The 23,380-nt window shown below is 37.1% G+C and overlaps 1 protein-coding gene across 1 annotated transcript in view; it reads right to left on the minus strand.

Annotated features, from left to right (window-relative positions):
• Positions 1 to 3,766: 3,766 nt before the first annotated feature.
• LOC131075876 (ATP-dependent Clp protease proteolytic subunit-related protein 3, chloroplastic) overlaps positions 3,767 to 23,380 on the minus strand; it is a 151,075-nt gene continuing 131,461 nt past the window's right edge. The window contains exons 7-9 of the mRNA XM_058012801.2: positions 11,920 to 11,973; positions 11,742 to 11,825; positions 3,767 to 4,104 (exon numbers count right to left, since the gene is read on the minus strand). Of these exons, the coding sequence (XP_057868784.1) occupies positions 3,967 to 4,104; positions 11,742 to 11,825; positions 11,920 to 11,973 (276 nt within the window). The 3' untranslated portion in view covers positions 3,767 to 3,966. The remainder of the gene's footprint in view (positions 4,105 to 11,741; positions 11,826 to 11,919; positions 11,974 to 23,380) is intronic.

Consider the following 23,380-nt stretch of genomic DNA (forward strand, 5'->3'; position numbering starts at 1 on the left):
TTCAATGGGTAACTCTGAAAGATGTTTGAAAGGTTGCACCAACTAAAGAAATGGTGTGCATTGAAAATTTAAAACGTGTGAAGGTAAATTGGGACCAATTGAGTGTATAATATGAAGCGCTTATCATTTCTTTTCTCCTATGTTATTGCATTCGATTTGAGGTCCAACCCACTACACATTACATATTATTTTGAATTAAGGATTGATCTATGGCCAACACAAGGAGTTACAGTGGTGTTAATGTTTCTAAGCCAACATTAAGGTGATAATAATAATGAGATTTACATGTATGGCTGATCATTTATGCAAGAAGTGGGTGTGTTGGTGTTTATGTGCAAAATGTAATATTTAGCCCGGACTATGGCAATATGTGTATATCTATGTTTGTATGAGCATATTGATTCATTCTTAGCTATAGAATAGAAGAATTGGAAGTCTTTTTCTGATTCTTGTAATGTCGGTTCCTCATAAACATCCTTTTGTGCAACTTGAGATGAGGATTCTCCTTTCTTTGACCCTTTGATAGTGAACTTGTATGTAGGTTTCTTCGCCTTTGACCTAGGAGATGAAATCGGTGGTATGTGAAGCATTTGCCAGTCATTTCAAATAAAATTGGATGTATGCAGAATGAAATTGTGAAGATCTACATGACAATTCATTTGTTACCTCTATATTATTCTTTTTGTAATTTGTTATTTCTATATCTTTCTATATTTATCAAATCAAAGTCAAAAATCAAGATATCAACAAAACAATGTTTAGATGCCACTACGATCATTATGCAATTTTTATCATGCTATTTTGGTTGACCAATGTGCTCATTGCTTTCTAGTCATGCATGTGTCATGTATTCAACAAGTAGTTATGTAAGTTTGTTCTTGCCTCCTTCGATGCTATATCATGATTTATAGTAAAACTTAGAAAGAACATCTCAAGCATATTAATGAAGTATTAGGGGTAATGGAGGCACAATCACTATATGACAAAAATATCATAGTGTGAGTTTGAAATGATAAAGATTCTTACCTTGGGCTACATGATCAATGCAAAGGGGGAGGTTTATATGGATAAGATTTGACCAATCAATCCACCTAAGATATTGTCCCAATTGAGAGGATTCTTCGATTTATGCAATTACTATAGGAGGTTTTGTTAAGGGGTTTTCGTAATTAGCAACACCCCTAACCAATTTGATCGAAGGGTCATTCACTTAAACAAATGCAACAAAACAAGCAATTGGCAAACTCGAGGAGATCATGAGCACTTATCTAGTTTTAGCACTACTAAACTCTTTGCAAACTTTCATGTTGGAATGTGATCTCTCAAATGAGGGCATTGGAGCAATCCTTATGCAAAACAAGCATCCTATTGAATTAAAGAGTGCGAAACTCAAAGAGGTAGAGAAATGTTTTTTACATTTATGATAAAGAAATGTTAGCCATCATGCATGCCTTGGCTAAATTTTGACAAAACTTGGTAGGAAGTAAATTTGTGGTAAGAACTGATCATAACAACCTCAAATATTTCTTGAATCAAAAAGATTTAAATGAAAAGACAACAAAAGTAATAGACCGAGTTGAATCAAGATTTAAATTGGGGGTATGTTGTGTGCATTTTATTACTTGCAATCACAACCTTATCTACCTTCCAGTATGTTTTGTTTTGCACATCCTTTTCAATTGCAAGTACTATCTTGTTCATTAATAAATGATATCTCTTCTCTTTCATGTACTACATTGAACACAATTTCAATGGACTTGTCATACCTCTTCCTTGTCAACATTAGTTGGAGAATCATACTATTAGTGATAATGCTTCTTTGGTTTCAATTTAGAGTGAGATATGTATTTAGTTTTTGTTCCTATGATTAAGTGGAAGTAATAGCTAGTTACCCATGCATTTCAATGAGATATAGCATATACCATATAAACACTCTTGCATTCATTTTTGTGGAGGCAACTTGCCATCCTCATTGATCAATTTCTTTATACTATTGGCAACTATATTTTTTACTTACAATTTGCTTTCCATTGGTTGAGCAGTACCATTGGAGTCACTTGTAGAATGATGTGCCATTCATCTATTTGGCTACCAAATTGACACCTTGATCAAGTTATCTAATCATTCTTCAAGTAGTGTTGTTGAGGTCACTCAAGCAAATTTTTGGCTCCTTGATCCTAGTCATCATCTTGATTTTAAATGAGGTTTTTCAATTCAACACTATAACAATCATTTTTCAACAATTATTTGTAACCTCTTTGTGCTTCATTGGTGTTCTTGTTCTTGTTCGAACATTGTTTTAGAGGGTTCTTAATCCTTCATGTTTTTCTCTCTTTTGGAGAGGAGTTTTTTCATGAAATTTTTTGGAGCTCTCCACATATCTATGTTGCTACCAAATTGATACCTTGATCAAGTTATCTAATCATTCCTCAGGTAGTGTCGTTGAAGTCACTCATGCAAATTTTTGTCTCTTTGATCCTTGTCATCATCTTGATTTTAAATAAAGTTTTTCAATTTCAACACTATAACAATCATCTTTCAACTAGTGTTTGCAACTTCTTCATACTTCATTGGTGTCCTTGTTCTTTTTAAAACATTGTTTTAGAGGCTTCTTAATCCTTCATGTCTTTCTCTCTTTTGAAGAGTTTTTTCATAAAATTTTCTCAAGGTCCCCACATATGAGATCTTTTTTTCATTTGTGTATGAGTATCTTATTAGGCCTTTTTTTATGCATCATCGTTAGAGATTTTAGCTTCTCCCTAAGTTGCACTTTTCTCCTAATTAATTGTCACTGTTTACACTAAAATATTCTCCTAATTAATTCACTTTTTTAGACTAACATATTGAAGCTTACTTGAGTTGTATGCTTTTTTTTTTCCTCTAACCATACAATGAGAACACATCATGATCTACTTTTATTCTTAAGGATTCATCTAGGGTTGTTTTTTACTTTCTTTAATTATTGTATGATTCATTAGTACACACATAATGGTTCATTTTTATTAGAAATAGTCTATTTTGTCTCCATAGCAATTCCTTTGTTTTTTCTCTTTTTTTGTGACAAGTGATTGCTTGCAGGTAGCCCTTAAGAGTTGTACGATTGAGGAATTAACTCCAATACCTACCATCCAACCATCCCCTATTATTGTCCCCAAACTTAAGGCCCTTGATCCCCTCTTCCCCCCATCAAGAAACTCTGGAACATAGCTGAGAATAAAATGAGATTTTACTTTTAAATTTGTTCATACTGCGTGCTCAAAGAAAAACCCAAGAGATCTACGCTCATTTTTAACCATTTCAATACCTATGAACTTTCTTCAATGCCAATTAAAAGGATTTACTTTATAGTAAAAATTAATATTCATGGGAGGAGGTTACTACCTATGCATTGGTAGCAAATGATGACAATGAAAGTAAGGCTAACATCAAAAGCAGTGTTAATGTAATACAACAGCAGCTTCAAAATGACAGAAAACCTCAAACAAACGATCTCCTTTTGAAGTTTCCAATATTTACTAAACTGAAATTTAAATAAACCATCTTTCATGGGAACATTGACCGAAATGGAAACCCAGTTGTTTGATATTTCATTGCATATGCTTACAAGTCTTCTAAGCTTGATGTGAATATGCAATCTGCTTTCCAAATGATATATAATTGCTCGCAAAAATTGAAAATTAATAAATATGGAGCATCTTTAGCTTATCAAGATGTATATATAAAATGAAATCAAACAAATCCTCAATCATGGAAAAACACAACCATATATGAAAACCCAAATTTTTATATTTCATTGCTTCTGATTGATAGATGATCCTCCTCGTGTAAATATTAGACATTTAATACCTAAAAAATAAATTGAAGAGTCCTGCAACCCTTTCTATCCAGTAATTTTAACCCCAGCCTTAATTGGATATGTATATTCCAATATACAAGAATATGTTGCAGCCAACTTCCAAAGAGGTGTTAACCCAAGCCCCTTCCTCCTTCACCATAAGTTCCTATCCTCTTAAAGGCATCTTTCTTAGAGGCATCTTTCTTACCATAATCCCTGCGTTTAGTAAATGTTGCCATCATAGGATCCTGACCATCACGAAGAAGAACCTGCAACGTGCATGGAACATTTTTTTTAGACTCCATATTTTTAAAAGAATCCATGTAGAAAATAATCTTTGAATGTATAATCACATCCCATTAAAGATAAATGCTTACAAATTACTTTGATTGGCAAACAACATATACCAATAAAGAAATGAAGTTACAAAATAAGCAAAGTAAGTCTGCAACCAATAGGAACTGAATAAGAGCATGGATTACAAAAAAGAAGACAATGAAGACAAATGGCTTTTGGAGCAAACCTCGTCTTCTTTTGACTTTTCTGAAGCACTTTGATATTATCTGATCTTACCATGTAAGATGTTTCCATTCTCACAGTTATCTATTTCCAAGATTTTTAGGGGCTTATTAAGCAATGTGTGACTATACAATTATGGAGAGGTTAACGTTTATATTGTAGTACATTACTTATTTCTCACAACACCTTTTAATGGATTAAATGTCCATGATGCAATTCCCTCATCGAAAACAAAATGAGCATTTTGGACAATTAGGCCCTCATACATGAGCAATTATACCACTGTAATGTGACTATACTGTGAACATGGGTGCTAGGACCCTTAGAATTGTTTCTAAATGAAACAATCATGAACTGAAGCCAAAATTAGAAACTAACTATACTAACTGAGATGACCATTAAAGAAACATTACATTATTTAATAAGAATAACTGTCAAAGGATTACATTGTATTAAGTGGCATTTCAATCTTTTTTGAGTGGGGATAATTTTGGAAGCTGGGCAAAGACTTCGTGCTGAACTGATCTTATAGTTTACTCTGAAAAAGACTAACCAACAAAATGCTGAATTGATCTTGGAGTTTACTCTGAAAAAAATCAACCTTACTCTGCTAGGGAAGCATTGATATCATTTAAAATGGTAGATACCAGGCCCAAAAAAGTGCTTTGGCACTGTTTGGACTTTGGAGAGTGCCTTCGTCACAGAACTATTGTAAACTTCTTGAAGTTGTCAGAAAATAAGGTGGAAAATATCAATGTGTTTTTCAATTTCTGGTTGAAGCATTTATCTGGAGGTTAAAAGAGAAATTCGTGGCTGCCAATAATTTGGAAGTCAGTGGAGGTATTCTTTATGGCTTGTTTCATAAATTTTAGATGAACCTTTTTTCTGGCCTTTTTTTTAATGAGATGAATCTAGTGATTCAAAAATGCCAGTGGCAGTCATTGGACTTCTGTGCTCCTCTAGATAAATTTGAGATACATGTTTGGATGAATGGTATTTACAATAATGGGAACAACTTGTGAAGTAACATTTTGACGGTAGTTTGGTTTCTCTTAAGAAGTTAAAGACCAGTGTCATGATTGAAGGATGGCACATGCTGTTTTTGAGGAGGACATGCTTATAGATCCACAAGACAAAAGATCGAATATACATGAGCATGTTTGCCCTTGGAAACCATCCACAAATATGCTTGGCTATATACATATGCATGTTTGACTTTGGAAACTATCCACAAATCTGCTTGGTTAAGAGAGGGATGCTTATTATTGTTGATAGCATTCAAGAGACGGTTCCTATACAAGACAAGTCGGTCATGTTTTTGAGCATGCCAGACATGTTTAAGGCAAAGAAAGTGTAGCAATTCCAGACCTCAACAACACAGTGATCAAGGTTTAATCGTAGCCTTGGAGTGACTGCATGTCTGGCATTAGTTCATAATGAAATGTCAATTTGATACTGACAAGTTCCTATCAGGTTTCTTCATTGCTTGCACTGACTTTCATTCACTCACCAGCCAGAAGGCATACTGGACTCTTTGTCCTGTGATCTTATAACACAGCGACTATATATGTATATGTGTGTCTGTGTCTGTGTCTGTGCACGCAAAAAAAAAAAAAAGGTTAGAAATATACTGGATTGTAAATAAATTTGATACAGATATATCATATAATATCATTTTTGTAATCTTTGATAGTATGATACTTCATCATTGATCAATGGTAGTGATATAGATAAATGTCAATTGATAGTTCAAATTTTCTATATTATGTCATATATCATATATGTCGCATCATCTCAGGTGTGAAATGGGTAGGTGGAAAAGGCCCAAAGAGCTATGGGAGGAGAGAACTTGCTTGTTCTGCAGGATAGTTGCAATTGAGACGGAATGGCACTTTCTCAGTGAGTGCACAGCGTATGATGATATTTGTGCTCAGTATGAGTTCATCTTGAAGACCGACAACATGCATCGTTTATTTGACAAGGATAAGATCAACCAGACTGCTATCTTTTTAGTCAAGATACATAGAAGGAGATCTGACATTGAAAGGAATATGAAGACAGTTTAGAGCTGTGATTTCTTGGTCCAATAGACTGATCAGTCTCGTGGACGTCAGTAAAATCATTCATTCAATCATTACAATAAAAAATTTGCATCTTGATCTTCAATCTTTATCAAAATTATCCAGATCAACGTCATCGCTTGGTTCAACATCATTTGAACCACAATCAGATGGAGTGCCACTTCCACTAAGAACATCACATGTAACAGGTTTTAGGTGCTTTTAGAGTCTTTTATGTTTAAATGTTTTAAAAAAAATACTTTTTATATTTTCATTTCGGCATTTTAATTTGTTTCTTCCCACAGCACCCAGAAGCATTTGCAAGCACCCAAGAGCGGACAGGGAGCATCCCTGCTGCCCTGGGTTCCCACAGGAAACATGAGGAAGCAGGGATTCTCTTTGTCCACTTCAGAGCCTGACCTCGTTGGGTATGGGGCCAAGACCCTTAAGGGAAGAACCCAATAACTTAAGATTATTATCAATAGTTTTACATTCAAAAGTGTCTCTTGATAAATAATACGTTTTAACAAATACCTCAATTTCAAAATACACTTTCTCCATTCCATGGCCAAATTTCTCTTCTATCTAAATCAGAAAAGCCATGTTCCAGCATTTATCAGTCTTTAAATGTTGGACAAATCACAATGATTTACTACAAAGAAATGTAAGAGTAACAAATTGCACATGAGAATATTTTATATGCAAGAAATATTGGGCAGAAATTACTCCCCAATTTGCATTGTTGGCACTGTATTACTGAAAGATTATTCTTTTCTAATCTATCTTGAAGAGAATTATACAGTGAGGAACAATTCTCATTGGTCCGAAGAGACTATTGAGAATCAACTTTAATTATTTATTTTGGACGATATATTTTGCCTACACATTAATTGCTTGGTGACATAATTTCAAGCTCGACGCAGACAACTACGCAGGAGGAGCTTATGGCAATATACATATTGGCATCCTCCCCACTGTTATGAAGCCCATTTTCTGGTCTCCTCAAAGTCTACAGTAGGAGTGAAATTTGCAGATTCACAGAAATAATTTATATCATTATGTTGATTACCATATTGCCCATTTTCCAAGATCAGCACATATAACAACTGAGAAACCACGCACAAAGACTAAATGAAGGTGCAAATGATTGAAAGGAGGCCAGAGAACATATTTAAGAGCAGGCAAAATCTCCTGGAAGGGTCCTATTGTTTGTCAAAAAAAAGCATTTCATTAGATTTATGCCAAAGGGTTCCACATGGTTGGTTGGCATTGAACCACCATTGGAAACCCACAGTTCCTTTGGAGAAGCTCAAGAGTGCATGAAAAGGAATGTCATCCTTTAGTGTTGGAGCATTTCATTTTATGTAATTTGAAGAAAATGTATAATTTGAGACACTGGAAGTCCTCATTTGTAAGATTGTAATTATCCTTAAAAAACCTCAGGAGTTGGAATGTAACTCAACCACTTATATGGTGTGAAACATTTATTTTACCATTACATGACCTTGGAATCGAATGTGTATGGTATGTGTAATGAGATTCCCATATTTGTTTAAATTCCTGGTAGTATGATTTATATGTTTTGTGGAAATCAACATGTAATTAGCATAGTTATAATTCATTTACTAGTTTATGAATAATTGCTATAATTTAAGGGTGAAATATTTACTTTTATGAGTGGTTGTTTCCCTTGCATGCATTGTCATTATTTCCTTAACATGTGTAGACCCATGCGGGTATGCAAAATTTGACAAACAATTTTATAGTTTCTGGGTTCCTTGGGCACTTCTTGTTTGGCCAATGAATAGCCTATATATGCTTGAGTGCTTGGCCGAAGCCATTTTTGTATAGCACATAAAACAAGAAAATTATGCCCTTTCATTCATTGTTCCAGACTTGCATTTTCAAAATTCAGAATCTGGCTAACAATTTGCAGTTCCATAAAACTGCACCAGAACCCCGAAGTACAACAGATAACTTCCATCAAAGGTCAAAACTCATAAGGCAATTTGCAGTTGCCTCAAAGCTCCAAAAGTCCAGTGTAAAGTTAGCCAAAATAGAAACTAAGCTTGCAATTTGCAGGAGTTACAAATTTGTAAGCCAGCTCTAAAAGTCCATGTTATAAAGTTGGTGGAAATTGGAACTCAGCTTACAATTTGCAGGAGCTACAAAATTCTGTAGTCTAAAGTTGGCGGAAATGTAAACTTGACTTGCAATTTGGAAAAGCTACAAATTGACAAACGAGCTCTAATAGTCCATAGTGTAAAGTTAACAGAAATTGTAACTTAGCTTGCACTTATGTAGGAGCTGCAAATCTGCATGAGAGCTCTGAAGCTCTGCAGTGTTAAGTTGGAAAGAATCAAAACTCACCTTACAACTTGCAGGAGCTGCATATCTACACACGAACTCTAAAATTCCACAACTGTCAAGGTTGCATGGATTGGAGTTCTACATGTAAGTTGCAAGAGTTGCAAACTTGCATGGGAACTTAAAAGTTCTGCAAGTTGAAAGGTTAAAAGGGTTGAAGATCCACCTGCAATTTGCACAAACTCCAAAACTGCAAGGGAACTCTAAGTTCTGCAAAAGTTACAAAATTGCTTGGAAGCTCCGCATTTCCATCAAGACCTGTGTTTCGAGCTTGTCTGCTTTTCCGCCAAAACTTACAAAAACACCAGTTTTAAGTCTTCTTCCATTTGTGTCACCATACTTGGTGCATTGGTTGTTGTATGCCTGTCTGTTGTTATGTGGTGTCACAATACCTTGTGCATGTAGATGTGAAATGTGGCATGTTTGTGTCAATTTTATAATGTGAAAAAGTTTTCATCTATTAACGTCTTTAGAAAAACGTTGGGAAACTACAAGTTGCCTTGATAAATGGTGATGCAGGATACATTGTTTAATCCATGAATGGCATGCTGAATATTGAAATGGAAATTTTACCTACTCATATTATCCCTTGAAATCTTAAATGACTTAGAGAGTGACTTTATCTAGTAATGAAAAAAGAAAACTCAAAATTGCAAGGTCAAGCCTTTACTCTTGTTGTATAAATTATAACCTTATTGAATATGATTGGATGATCACATTAGCGTGTACTTGCCTCTGAGTGTGAATATTGCTATGAATGTCATTTTTTTATAACCTAATGGCATACACCCTCTTTGAGCTAAAAGTGTTCTACTGATAACTACTAGTGGTTGTGGACTGAACCTTCTGCTAATACATGTTGGTGGTTGTACACCACATCTTGGGCTGAGTATCCTACTGATAACAACTAGGTGATTGTGGGCCAAGCTTCCTACTGGTGGCTGTACACTTCCATTTGGATTGAGCTCCTACCTCTTTCTTTTTTGGAGTTCTTACTTCCCTTGCCTCAGTGTCTCTTCTTTTGGAGCGAGTGTCTAGCTAGTGATTTTATGACATTGAGTTGGTTTTTGGTATTGTGGTGTTGAGATGGTTTTGGCATTGCGGTTTGATGATGGTCTTGGGATTTATGCTATTCTTGCCTCTAGAAGGTAATGGAAGCTGGGTGGTGTGAAGATGTTTCATTCTTACTGAGTGTGAAGAAGTAACAAATATTTTTGGGATGTAATGGAGATTGGTTGGTGCAGAGGTGATGTGTTATTCTTACCTCTGAGAAATAATGGAGGTTAGATGGTGTAGAGATTACGTGTTACTCTTACCTTTGTGAGGTAATGTAAATTAGAGATATACAATTATATCATTACCTGATGAAATATTACAATGCATGCACAATTGATTCTTTCATTCCCCCTCGTCTCCTCAAGTGGCTTTCCTAAACCACATAGTACATGTGCAAATGACTTGTGACTTTGTTGGTTCCAAAAACCAACATTTAAATTAGTGTTAAAATGTTGAGGCTCTTTAGCTATCTACTACTATTTCTTGTTTTTTTTAATTTTGAAGACTTTCTTATTAATTTGATTGCTTCCATTTTGATCGGTTGTGGCTACCCAGCCATTTATTCCTTTGATCTCAAGCTTGGAATTTTGATGGAATGATGTTGGCAGAACTAGAGAGAGAGCTTTGAGGTCCTCAGAGGAAAACAAATAGTCATCCTCCATTGTAGGCCTTTCACTGGTCTCCCTTTGGTTTTTGGTTTGCTCTTTGTCCTCTTTGCTGATCTAGAATTCTTGGTCCTCATTCTTGCTTTATGGGGCGGCATTTTTCAGTGTTTCTTATTTTTTTCTTTTCTTTGGTTTAGCTATTCCTTTATTGTGTGTTTTCGTTTTGACTTTTTTGAATAAATTATAACCTTTTCTTGGTAGCAATTTGATGCCTGAGTCATAAAAAATTAAGCCTCCATGTCTCATTCTACAAAATGATTCAGAAGGGCTTATTTGTCATATTCTTTAGAAACTACTCTATGAAAAAGAGGGCTCTGAACAAGCAATTTTGGAATCTAGGAAAATCTATTTTCATAATGGTTTTCTAGGTGTCCAGATCTCCTAAATTATGAGATTCTAGGTTACTATTAAGAACCTCGTACCCCAATTATGGACCTTCATCCCTTACTTATCACGGTTAGGGAGAGTTCTCCAAGTTGAGGAGACCAGAGCCACTCTTCCCCATATGGACGCAAGAGCTCTTATTTCACTCTCTCCTAGTGCTGAAATTCCTAAACAAAGAAGAGTTAACCTGGGTGGTAGGTCAATTTTCTGTAAGATTAAGATCTTGGGTGATTTTAATGATTCTTTTCTTTGTAAACTAGGTCATCACAAGAAAGGCTTCCCAAAGTAATAGAAAAAATCAAAAAAAAAAAAAAACTACTACTAATTTCAACCAGAAATCTCATAAAAACCTAATGGGCAAAATTTCAATGTTCCTAGCAAGAAGACTTCTGTTGGAAAATATCTATAGCCATTTTTTCATGCAACTAGGGATATCTGATAGCTTATTAAATTGTATTGGTCTCCCTGAAACTGTGCAAATTAATAAATAATTGAATTATATTAAAAATAGCGTCTCCAAGTACCCACGTCTCCTATTTTTCAAAATTAGACTTACAGGTCCCAATACCAGTTTCCCATATCAATACCAGTACCAGTCTCCTTGTAACCTTGATGAATTCGTAATTTTACAATCAATTTGAAGATTTTCAGTAATATCAGATCTCATCTCAGTTATAATAAAATCAATAAATTTTAATGCCTTGTGTCATGATCATAAAGTCGCCCTAATTTTCATATTAGTGATTGAGGATTCCATGTTCCAGCACATACTGCTTAAGCAAAAAGACCTAATGTCACTGGAAGCCTTGAATCTTTTTATCTTGAAAGTGCATCACAAGGACAAACAAGCATTACCTTGTCAATAATCCCAAATTCAATTGCTTCTTTGGCCCACAAGGTTCTTTTTTCACGCATTAATTTTAAAATTGTCTCCTGGGACTGCAAATTAAAAAAAATCAAAACCATAAGTAATGCACATTTAGTGTTGCATATGCACTTAAAAAAGATCTAAGGACACAAATACAAAACTCACCTGTCCAGTATGCCTACAAAAAAGTTTCATAGTACGATTTCTTTCCCACACAGCCTGCAGTATGGCCAATCATGACAAAGATTACTTTCACATTAAACATTGATTATTTGCAAACCTGAAATAAGTGACTGCCATGTAAGAAGCATCAGGCTACCTTTGCTAAAAGGATTAACAAATGAATTTCAACTTTCAAACATACTTCTTTGAAAACTGAACTCCTGGTTACCAAATCTCCCATAACTCATCCAGAAAAAAATACACATAATTATCAATAGTTTTTAATATTTTGACACAAAAAAATGAAACCATTTAATCTTTTGTTATGAATATCACTAATCTAAATACAGCATCTCTCAATAGTACTGTATTGTCCCCTTTATATTTTTTTATGGTTTTATACTTTCTTTTGTATTTTCTGATTCTTCTTGAAACAAGAGACAAACCAAAACAACAAACTGATAATTGAAAATAATGATGGAAAATACTTGATCAAACGCTCAAACACTTCATAAGCCAAATCTGAACCAAGTTTTGATAAATTTAATGGATTGTACAAACTCTATGTCACTACAAATACCCATGTCAGATTCATATATAAATTTGGAAACCATCAAAGTCCGATTTTATTAATTTTTGTGAGGATTACAAGCTGAAAATTGCTCTTAAACCAAAATCAAACCTGAAATTACAATTTTCAACTCACATAAACCTTATAGGAGTGGTACAGATGGCTGATCCAGCTAGCTTAGGGGCTGCACTGTAATGTCCCTTTTTTGGTCCATTCCATTCTTAAAATGTTCTAAGATTCTTGGAGAACACCAACTTATTCAAAAAGGAATATTGACAATAGCATTGAGCTCAGGAGTACAATGGTTCTTTCCTGATGCAATTTTGATATTTTGGGAGCATTCCACAGTTCATGGAGATTTCCAACATTCTTGGAGGCTCCAATTTTTCCAACACCTTGGGATGTGTGGATACCATAGAAACGGGACTCGGACTCGGTGAGACCAACTCGACTCAGGACTCGGACTCGGCAAAAAAAACTCAGCTCAGACTCAGCTGGACTCGGCAAAGTCAAAAACTCAAGAAATTTAGAGATTTTTAAAGATTTAAAACTTCTTTCATGCACTCTTTATTAAATACACCTTCAAGACACAATAACATCATCAAATAGAAGCTGATTTGATTACATACACAAGTATACATCAATCACATAAGCATAAATGCAAGTTGAAGCTGAAGGAAATAACAAAAATAGATATATAAATATTGTTATATGTATACAATATTACAAAACTCATGGAATAAAAAATCCATGTCATCATATGAACAAATGAGATGCAAACTCTTCCTTTCCAACTCTTGATGCACCAAATGTCAGTATATGTTGTTATATGGAGCCTAATCAGACACAGAGGTCAAAATTTCCCTACTTTTATCAGCACAATTTCCCCCCTAATTTTACGAGGGGGGTTTGGGGGCAGCGTCCCCAAGTTAAGGTCAAGGGGCAGCACCCCTGGCGTGCTCCCTGTCGCGATATAGGGCAGGGTCGAGGGGCAACGCCTCGCAAGGCCAAAAGACTTTAAATTTTATAAAGGCGTCGGGTGTTATTTTTCTATTGTTTCTCCTCAAAACTCACCTTTCTCCTCCTATTTTGCCAAATGAATGAAATGAAGTTCACTTTTAGGCTCAAAGCATAATATAAACCAAAAAAATCAATTCAAAACATATTAGAAGTGTTTTTATTTAACTTAAACTTACATGTTGTCGGCGGAGTTTGGGAGTCGAGACTCTCCAAACTTGGCAATTTTAGGCTAGTTTGTCCGAGTGCGATTTTAGGCAAGTTTTTTGGCCCAAACTCGTCTGAGCCCGAGTCCGAGCCCAGTAGACTCGGCGACCCTCACTCGACTCAGAAATCCAGTTGATCTAATAAAAGTGTTGATTTTATGGTAGATCTCGTTAACCACAGGCAAACATCAGATATGTTGCCTTCCCAACCATAGACAATAAGCTCTTATTGTCACCCCCGAGCACACTATATGTCCTTCATGTTGTTGAATTCATATCTATTGATGCAATCATGACCTTGCATATATATGAATCAATACCTCCTAATAGACCTCAAGTCAGCCATATACTTTTGGCGCCAAGGATAGGGTCAAACCTATATGTTACAAGTTACATATGAGTCTCCCTTAGTTGCAAGTTACATTTAACTTAATCACAAGTTACACACAAGTGGTTCGCCCAAATAGGGCCTGCCCCAAATTAGACTCATACAACTGAGATATCCAAATGCCAAGGCCGACGGACCACTTGGTGTTTTGTGCACTAGGTCGGCCCTAGAAGGGATCCGACCTAGCTACACAACAACACTCCCTCTTAGCTAGGGAGAATTCCTTCTGAATAACCAAGTCACATAGTGACTACCACCATGGCTACTCCCATGAATAATACGTTCACCATAGCTGCTCCTAGAGAGTGAACAAGCACATCATGGAATTTCTTCCATGATACCCACCATACCTACTCGCAAAGAGTGGGCTCACCACGCCTACTCGCAGAGGGTGGAAGAGGACTTTCACCTCAACCTTCTCCCAGAGAAGGGTGCATTACCACCATGCCTACTCGCAAAGGGTGGAACAAGGGCTCTAGCCTCAAACTTCTCCCAGAGAAGAATGCATCTCCACCATGCCTACTCGCAGAGGGTGGATCCACCATACCTACTCGCAGAGGGTGGAACGAGGGCTTTCACCTCAAACTTCTCCCAGAGAAGAATGCATTTACAAGGGATTGCACCTCGAACTTCTCTCTCTTAGAGAAGAACTCATTAACAAGGGATTCCACCTCGAACTTCTCCCTCACAGAGAAGAACTCATTAACAAGGGATTGTACCTTGAACTTTTCCCTGACAAAGAAGAACTCATTAACAAGGGCTTTCACTTGAAATTTCTCCATCACAGAGAAAAATGCATTAACCAAATCTTCATGATGACGTGGCTCCCTCTGAGGCTGAAATGTCAGGCTCCCTTTGAAGCTAAAATGTTAGGCTACCTTTGAAGCTGAAAAACAAGCTCCCTCTGAAGCTGAAATGTCAGGCTACCTCTGAAGCTGAAAACAAGCTCCCTCTAAAGAACACATGATCTACATTCAAGCGGTTAGGCTCTATAGAAGGAACCCGCTCTAATACCATGTTGATTTTATGGTAGTGCTCGTTAACCACAGGCAAACATCAGATCTGTTGCCTTCCCAACCATAGACGATAAGCTCTTATCGTCACCCCCAAGCACACTATTGTGCTTTGCACACACTCCCCGTCGTTGACAAGGTCCCCCCTTTTTTTTGGTTGTCCGTCTTGTCCTCGCTCAGGTCTTGGGAAGGAGGTCTGGTAATTTGCAGAGAAGATGCAACAATTAGAAATTTGAAGCATTAAGGAGATGAAGGAAATTCGGCTTGAAAGTTGATCACAATTTCGTTTACAAAGGGGAAGATGAATGAGGAGCATAGTATTGTCAAATCGACGTCGCTCATTAGCAAGTTTAAAGTCTGAAGCAGAACGCCTAAGGCAAAACAAAATGTACCTTTTGACAGAATTGCAAAGTAAAGAGGATGAGTGAGCAAAACGTTTTCAAAATCGGTAAAATTAGTCAAAAGTGAGCCAAAGATCCAAAAAACGGCCTAAACACCAAAACGTTGCAACCTAAAAGTTCAAACTGGCTTTCAAGTTCACAAAATGCATTCAAAGGTTTGAAAATCAGCTTAATAGGCCAAAATGTGAAAAACAAAACAAAGTTAAAAGTCTCACAAGATGAGCATTCAGGCCAAAAATCATTAAAATCTCACAAAAGTCTCCATAGCCGAAGTTTGGAGACCCGAAAATGGTGCTAGGCTAAAAATCGCCCAAAGTCTTCAAGTTTGCCATTTCATTCTTTCAGCCGAAGATAACAAAAATGTGAAAATCGCCTCAATCTCCCAAAAAACTTCAAAAGTTGAAAGTGAACTCTCAAAATGTCTTTCTGAGCCAAAATAGTAGTTAAAATTTGAAAATCGGCCTATAAGGCCAGAACGTCAGAAAAGTTTGCAAAACTCCCTTCTAAGCCGAAATAACAAAAGACTTGCAAAGTCGGCTTTGAGGCCGAAAAAGGAAAAACGTTAGAAATCTCGCAAAATTCACACATCACCCAAAATGCGAAAAGTGTCAAGTCGCACGAAATAGCCTTTCGGCCGAAATTCATCAAAGCTCGCAGAAGAGGCTTCTAGCCCGAAATGAGAGATAAGTTTGCAAAATCGGCATGAAGGCCAAAAATCACCAAAAGTTTGCAAAATCAGCATGAAGGCCGAAAATCACTAAAGTTCACAAAATCGGCAATAGAGTCCCTTTATCCCGAAAAACGTTAAACTTCACAAATTGCCTTCAGGGGCCAAAAGTCACCAAATCTTGCAAAATAGTGTTACAACCCGAAAAAATCACTCGACACTCGCAAAAAGCTCTCGCGCTGAAAATGACTTGAAAATCACCCAAAGTCTTCTTGTCACCCGAAAATATGATGAAGTTTAGAATCTCGCAAAGTCGGTGTTTAGGCAGAAAAGGTGGAGAAAAGACTTTAATAAAAAATCACGCAAATCTCCCCATAAGACCAAAATTCATTTAAGCTCGCGAAAATATATTTTGAGCCGAAATACATCATTTAACCCGAAAATGAAGATAAAGGCTACAACTCGCAAAATGTACCTTGAGGCCGAAAATCAATACAAAGTGGAAATCGCACGAAAACACCCGTTTACCCGAAAACTTCAAGTCTTCAAAACCTCACGAATTCATCTAATTCCCTGAAAACGAAAGGGAGAAGTCTTTATAAACGCACGATGAACACTCTTTCATGTCAAAAATCTTTAAGTTTCTAAAATTGCACAATTTTCATTAGTCTCTGCAAATCGCGCAATAAACGTTTTGGGTCCGAAAATCTTCAAAATCATTCAAGATCGCGTGGTATTGCATTCTTTCACTGGAAATCTTCAAGAGTCTTCAGGTCGCGCAGTGGACATTTTTTGTGAGAGCATTCAAGTTTTAAAAAAAAAATTACACATGGTTTGCTAAGAGTGTTTGAAGTCTTTACAAAGGCAGTGAATCATCATTTCCCAGGAATCTTCAAGTCTTTGCAAAATTGCGGGGTTAACCTTTCATTTACCAAAGCGTCCAAAGTTTCTGAAATCGCACAAACATCAGCATTTGGCCGAAAATCATTCTCCATTGTGTTGACGTGTTTTTTATGCACATACGAACACAGAATAAAATACCTAAAGGTACCTTATCCTCTCTTGAATAAAGTTTCCGAATGTTGAAGATATCGCGAAAAGGATCAATCGGAGAAACTTCAAGGTTCTTCGTTGTAGGATCTCTACGTGTGGATAAGCTCTCCGTGGTATGATGTGATTTTGCTGGAATCACAAGGGGACTTACACTTGATGACCTGAACATCTGATTTGCTGGAATCACAGGATTTTACTAGCTTAGATTTGAAAAAAAAGGAAAAAGGACGAGGGTGAGGAAAGGATCTAATTTTGATACTAAGAATGTAGGAGCAATGAATGATCTTTGATGAAATTCTAACTAAGTCTTGTTTTGACATCCCAGGACCATCTCCACAAGGTTAGTGCGATCTTCAAAGGAAAGCTTTATGATGTTCAAATCATCACTGCAGGCATAGACACCATCAGGCTGATGCATATCAATGAAGAAGCGACAATTGAAGTTAAGCTTAAGCTGAATGATTTTAGTTGACTACACAAGGCAAGTCTGCAATCAACAAACTGCTAGTAGTATGGATATACGAATTTCACCATCAATCAAACACATTTCTTCCACTCATCTAATAACATGAAATCAAATATGAGAAGTATAGAGACCATGCAAATTGTCGAATCGACCCATAAATTTCACCATTTCTTCAATGAAGTTTTACAAGTCTTTTACAACAACATCTTGGCAACAATCTTTGCCTTCTCTCTCTACTCTACTCTAATTGCTATAATATTAACTGACTAATCACCTTCTAAGTACTCTCTATTCACTAACTCTATTCTATTAGCCTTTACAAATGAAATGTCAGGGCTTATATAGTGCCCTCAATACAATTCGATGGCTTAGATCAATTCGAGATCAATGGCCAAGATTTTACAATGAAAACCCTAATTAGGGTTTATTACAAAAAATTTAATGTTGACCAATGAAATAATTGTATTGCTTGGACACATGTCTTCTCTGGAAAATTCCACCAATGAATAGTCGGGGTAGGTACATCGAAGTTTGTGCCATCTCCCATGAGTTAGGTACATTGAATCTGGACATGCTGAGGTGGATCAATCCGACTGGAGGAGTGATGATTGGGATGCCACCTCATTTGACACTTGGTTGATACTCAATTTGGTAATGTTGAGAGGTTAGCTTTAATTAACTCTTCTGGAATTATCTGCTTCTTCAATGAACCCTTTGCTCTGACTTCTTGTGTCCTTGATTTGCAGGATGATGATGTACCTCGCCTTGGAATACTGGACTAGAAGAGGTCGCCCTTATCCTGATGATGCTGGATCGAAGAAGGTCGTCCTTGTCGATGCTAAACTGGAGGAAGTCACCCTTATCCTTGCTTGATTTTCCAACTCCGGGATCTCCATTTGATGCCTACACAAAATATTAAAGTTAGTCTTTTGAGCATCAAACCTCAAAGCATGAACTTTAAGACCTTTCAAAGGTAAAACTTAAGATATTAACTTGAAAAAAGTCATGATAAATCAAGAATTATACATTTTCAAATTAATCATGAATGGAAATTGGATTTTCAAGACTTAGATTTTACAAAATTGCAATGGGATCACAATAAGTCTTGAATGAGATCTTCAAAAAAGTAATTCTTCATACCTTCCCTTGAGTACTTAAGTACAAAACCTTGAAAAATGAAGGAAGAAGGCCGGATTTTGTTGGGCAAGATTTATAGTCCTCCCTTGGATAAAGTACGCCTCCTTTAGCCTTCAAAAAAGGTTCACCTTCCACTAGCTTCTCCAAAATCTGGAAATTCACCTTCAAACTTGCTTAATTTCACCTTCAATCTTCTAGATTTCGCTCCTCAAAATATGCTCTTCAAGTTCGCATTAGAGATAATGCAAGAATGATTTGAATTTGCTAAAGAACCTCTCCCATTATATAGAGCGCTTACCTTGATTCTTGTTGAGGCCGACCTAGCAATTAAGCCTTAAAATAAAATAAAAAACCACCAAGAAGAAGGCCGACTTGATAAATAAAGACAAAATAATGCCTTGTGCGCTCAACTTGTGAATTTTTAATTTATTTAAATTAATTTTAATACCTAAGATGTTTATTTTGATTATTTCAAGGTACAAAATTAATTTATTAAATTAAAATGCCTTTAATTTAATGCGAATTTGATTTAATCTTCCAAAGGCTTCGAAGTGAGCAAATTTGGTGAATTTTTTAAGAATATCACGCTCAAATAATGTAAAAAAAATGAAGGATATCACTAATCTCGCCCTGGACCCTTGGCAAGGGTCAGGAGCGATTTTTCAATCTAGACCTTGCATACCTCCTTTTTTTCGCCCAAAACTTCATCTATACATTTAAATGGCATTTTTAACTGAAGTCTTGAATTTGATTTCATTTGATCACTAGGAGGAAAGTGGTATTAGGACTTTTTCGGCCTGGACCCTTAGAGAGGGTCAGGAGCGATTTTTCAATTTTGCTCTTAATCCTTCATCTTTCAATTGTCAATTCTCCTTGTGGGGTAAGCAATGATCTCCTTTACTCGTTCCATGCATGCTTGATTTGCTTTTGCAATGCAAAATAGGGGCTTCAAAGATTTTCGCTCTGGGCCTCCAGTGAGGGTCAGGAGCGATTTTCTCTTTGTTGCCCAAAATTCACCATTTTTCAAACTTTCAAACTTTCAAATGCATCCAGTAACGTCCAATCTTCTCTCCGGGAAACCCTGCACAAAACAAGTTAGCCAAAATTAGCGAGAAATAAACTTGAACAACATTTTCGCCCTGGACCCTTAGCAAGGGTCAGGAGCGAAATTTACAATCTAGGCTAAATTGCTCAATCTTTTAGTTTCAAACCACTTCACAGGGCAAGGTAAGATCATTTTCAAGGCCAGGAACAAGGTTTCAAATTCAAGCGAGTTGGCATATGATGTCTACAATGAATTTCGCTCTGGACCCTCAGGAAGGGTCGGGAGCGAGATTCGCTTTGGACCTCCTGAGAGGGTCAGGAGTGAAATTCGCTTTGGACCCTCAGGAAGTGTCAAGAGCAAAATTTGACTTTTTGAACTCTCCGTCAAGATAATTTTATGGAATATAACATTTAAGTATAAGTGACTTATACTTTAAGTTATATTCCATATATACTTTCAGGATGTTTGAGAGTGGTTTCAGACCTCCAGGAGTTATATTGCAAAATCTAGTTTTTGGAGGTTTTTCAGTTTCCAGACTTAGTCAAATTTCAGGATCAGGACATTCCAGACTTAGCCAAATTTCAGGATCAGGACTTTCCAGACTTAGACAAATTTCAGGATCAGGACATCACTCAAGCAGGACCTGCTATCCAGGTGATCCCCTTGGCGGCACTCAAAATGCAAAGGCTAACTGACAAAACCCTAAAAGACCTAGAAAACAAACCCTAAAAAGCAAAAAAGCAGGGGTCCCCATTTGCAATGGGGCGATGTGTGAAATGGTCACAACACATTGGACAAAGCTATTTTCACCAGGTAAGTTCAGATTTCTCCTTTAAATCATTAAAATTGTGCAAAATGGTCATGATATTTAGCCTAGGGTTAGAGTGTAAGTGAAAGAGTGAAAACTTTGAAGGTTATAATTTTAATTTATGAAAATATCAGCATAACATGCAACAACAACCAACTGGCGAAATCGGCCTTTAGACTGAAATTTCAGACCTAGAGAAATTTTGAAAATTCAGGTCTAAAACTAAAAAACACAAAACACCCTTTTCCAAGTGCATTCTCGAAACAATCAGCATACAATTATCAAAGCATTCAAACGTTGAGTCACAAGCCAGAACGTTTGCAACTTTCTGCCATTAACAATCAGGAGTAACATTTCGAAATCCCCCCCAAGAACAGCAATTAACCAAGCCAACTTGATTATCAGCTTCAAATTGCATTTGGCTCTAGGACGATCAGATTTAAATTGTTTAAGTGTCGTGTTTTAGCAATGTTTTCAAATTTCGATTACCTCGTTGATCGTCAATTTTGGTGCTAACGTCGTCTTCTGGTACTGCTAACCCCTATTTTTCGCATCAAGGCCTGCCTCATAATCCATGTCCGGTTGTGCAAGATAAATGCCTAAATCAGTGACAGAGTCCTCAAAAGCACCTGACGCAATTGGAACATCCCGGATTTCCAAAGCTGACATTCCCCGCAAGGTCGAAAAAATGAAGTACCAGTACCAAGGAGGAGTCAAGGAGTCAAAGGTCCAGAGTGTGGGAAAACATAGGAGATACAAACCTTGGACATATTGATATTCAAGATTTCAGGAATAGAGTTTACTCTCCTAACGCCTATGGCAAGCCCAGAAGGATGATGGAGAGTGGTATTGCTCAGGCAGCTGGTTTCCCTCCGGTCGTGCAGAATTATGAATTAGTGGTTGAGGTTGCTAGACATTATCAATCGAAAACCAAATTAGTGGTATTGAAAGGGATGGTACTAGCTGACTTCACGCCTGAAGCTCTTGGGGAAGCATTTGATATCCTGTTTCCTGATGATCCCATTGCCACAACTATCGATAGGCTCAAGTTGTTTATGACATGAATCTTGCTAAGTGCAAAATATTGATAAACGAACAATGGTTCAGTGAGAAGACCACCAAGCATTAGAATCAGTAAAAAGATCCCCAAAAGCGATTTTCATAATGAGTATGGTGATATGGTTACCTTACTCAGCGGGGTCATGGGACTTCCCCAATCCAATCTCTTCGAGGAATGGATGTTTTACTTCACTGAGCAAGTCTTCGCTAGGAAGTCTAAGTTCGAATGGGCTCAGATCATCAACGACAATATTCATACATAGCCAGTTGAGCTTGAAGAAAAAAAGTAATTTGCCATGACTTCCTACTTGGTCTACATGTTTGCTCGACACCAGCCGCTGACGGGATTAATTAAGAAAGGTGAGATTGGGAACGGGCCGAATCAAGTGAAGGTATACGACTGCTACCCTCAGTTGCATTACTATGACATTGCCCAAAGAGAAAAGAATAACATCACATATGCGATTGGTCAGTACAAGTGTGTTAATGATGCTTTTACAATGCGCTTGGTTAGATTAATGCAAGGAGGATTGCATATAAGGCTGTCAAAACAGGCTACCACCCTGGTTCAGAAATACGGTGCATGGTTCATCCAGTTCCCCAACCTACATCAAAATAGTAGGCTTTGAGGGAACACCATACCGGCTTCCACGTTATCCATCAGATAAATTAATCCTCATGGAGGTAGCAAGGCAGGCACACCCAACAAGCAGCTTACTCAGAGACAAAAAGCAATCAGGGTTCACCTTCCCCATGATTTTGGGTAATCTTGATGCGCACTTCAAAATTTCGATGCAAGTTGAAGAGTCATTTGCTGAATTGGCATCTTATTGCTTACAGGAACATTTCCCCAACAAATACTTTGACCAAGAGGGATTGGGAAAAAGGGCCTACGACAAGCATTACAGGGCCAAGGTATCAATTGAGGACTATTGGAGCAATTGTTTTGATGACTTTGAGGTCCGTCGGCAGGAATATTCTAGGTTGAGTGTTTAGCAAATGCGGCTTTATGAGTACCGTCAAGTCCCAGATCAAATGACGGACTATGGAAATTGCTTGCAAGTTCGGGAATTTGAAGCAGTCGAGGACCTCCCGCCAGCCATTGATTAGACTCGAGACCCAATCACAGATTTTGAAGTAGTCATGGAAGGTCCAAGAAGGTACACAGATAACTGGTTATCCTAACAAATTGAGAGGCTGGCCCATGAAGAAACCCAATTCACATACAATTTGATGGGTAGTCTCGATTCCCAATCTTCAGAGGACGAAGGAACCTCAAGCGTGCCAAAGGAAGAGGTTGAAAAACCTGAAAAGAAGAGAAAGAAAACAAGGGCCAATAGGGGGACTCGAACATCGAAGAGAACAAGAAGAGAAAAGATCCCAATCCGGAGGCCAGAGGTTACTTCCTCCTCCAAGGACCCCACTTCAGAGGATGATGTGATTGAACTTAATTACATACCCACTCCACCTTCACAAAATGATCCTGTTGCATTCGAGGCAAATGATCCTCAAAAACAAAATGAGCAAGAAGCGGAGGTGAGGATCATTGGTTTGGATGGACCTAGAAATCAGGTCGAGGAGGGAGAGATTGCACCTGATCAAGGGATTGGTAAACAAGAGCTCCCACAAAAGA

Source organism: Cryptomeria japonica, chromosome 10 (assembly GCF_030272615.1).
Source record: "Cryptomeria japonica chromosome 10, Sugi_1.0, whole genome shotgun sequence".
Classification (NCBI taxonomy): domain Eukaryota; kingdom Viridiplantae; phylum Streptophyta; class Pinopsida; order Cupressales; family Cupressaceae; genus Cryptomeria; species Cryptomeria japonica.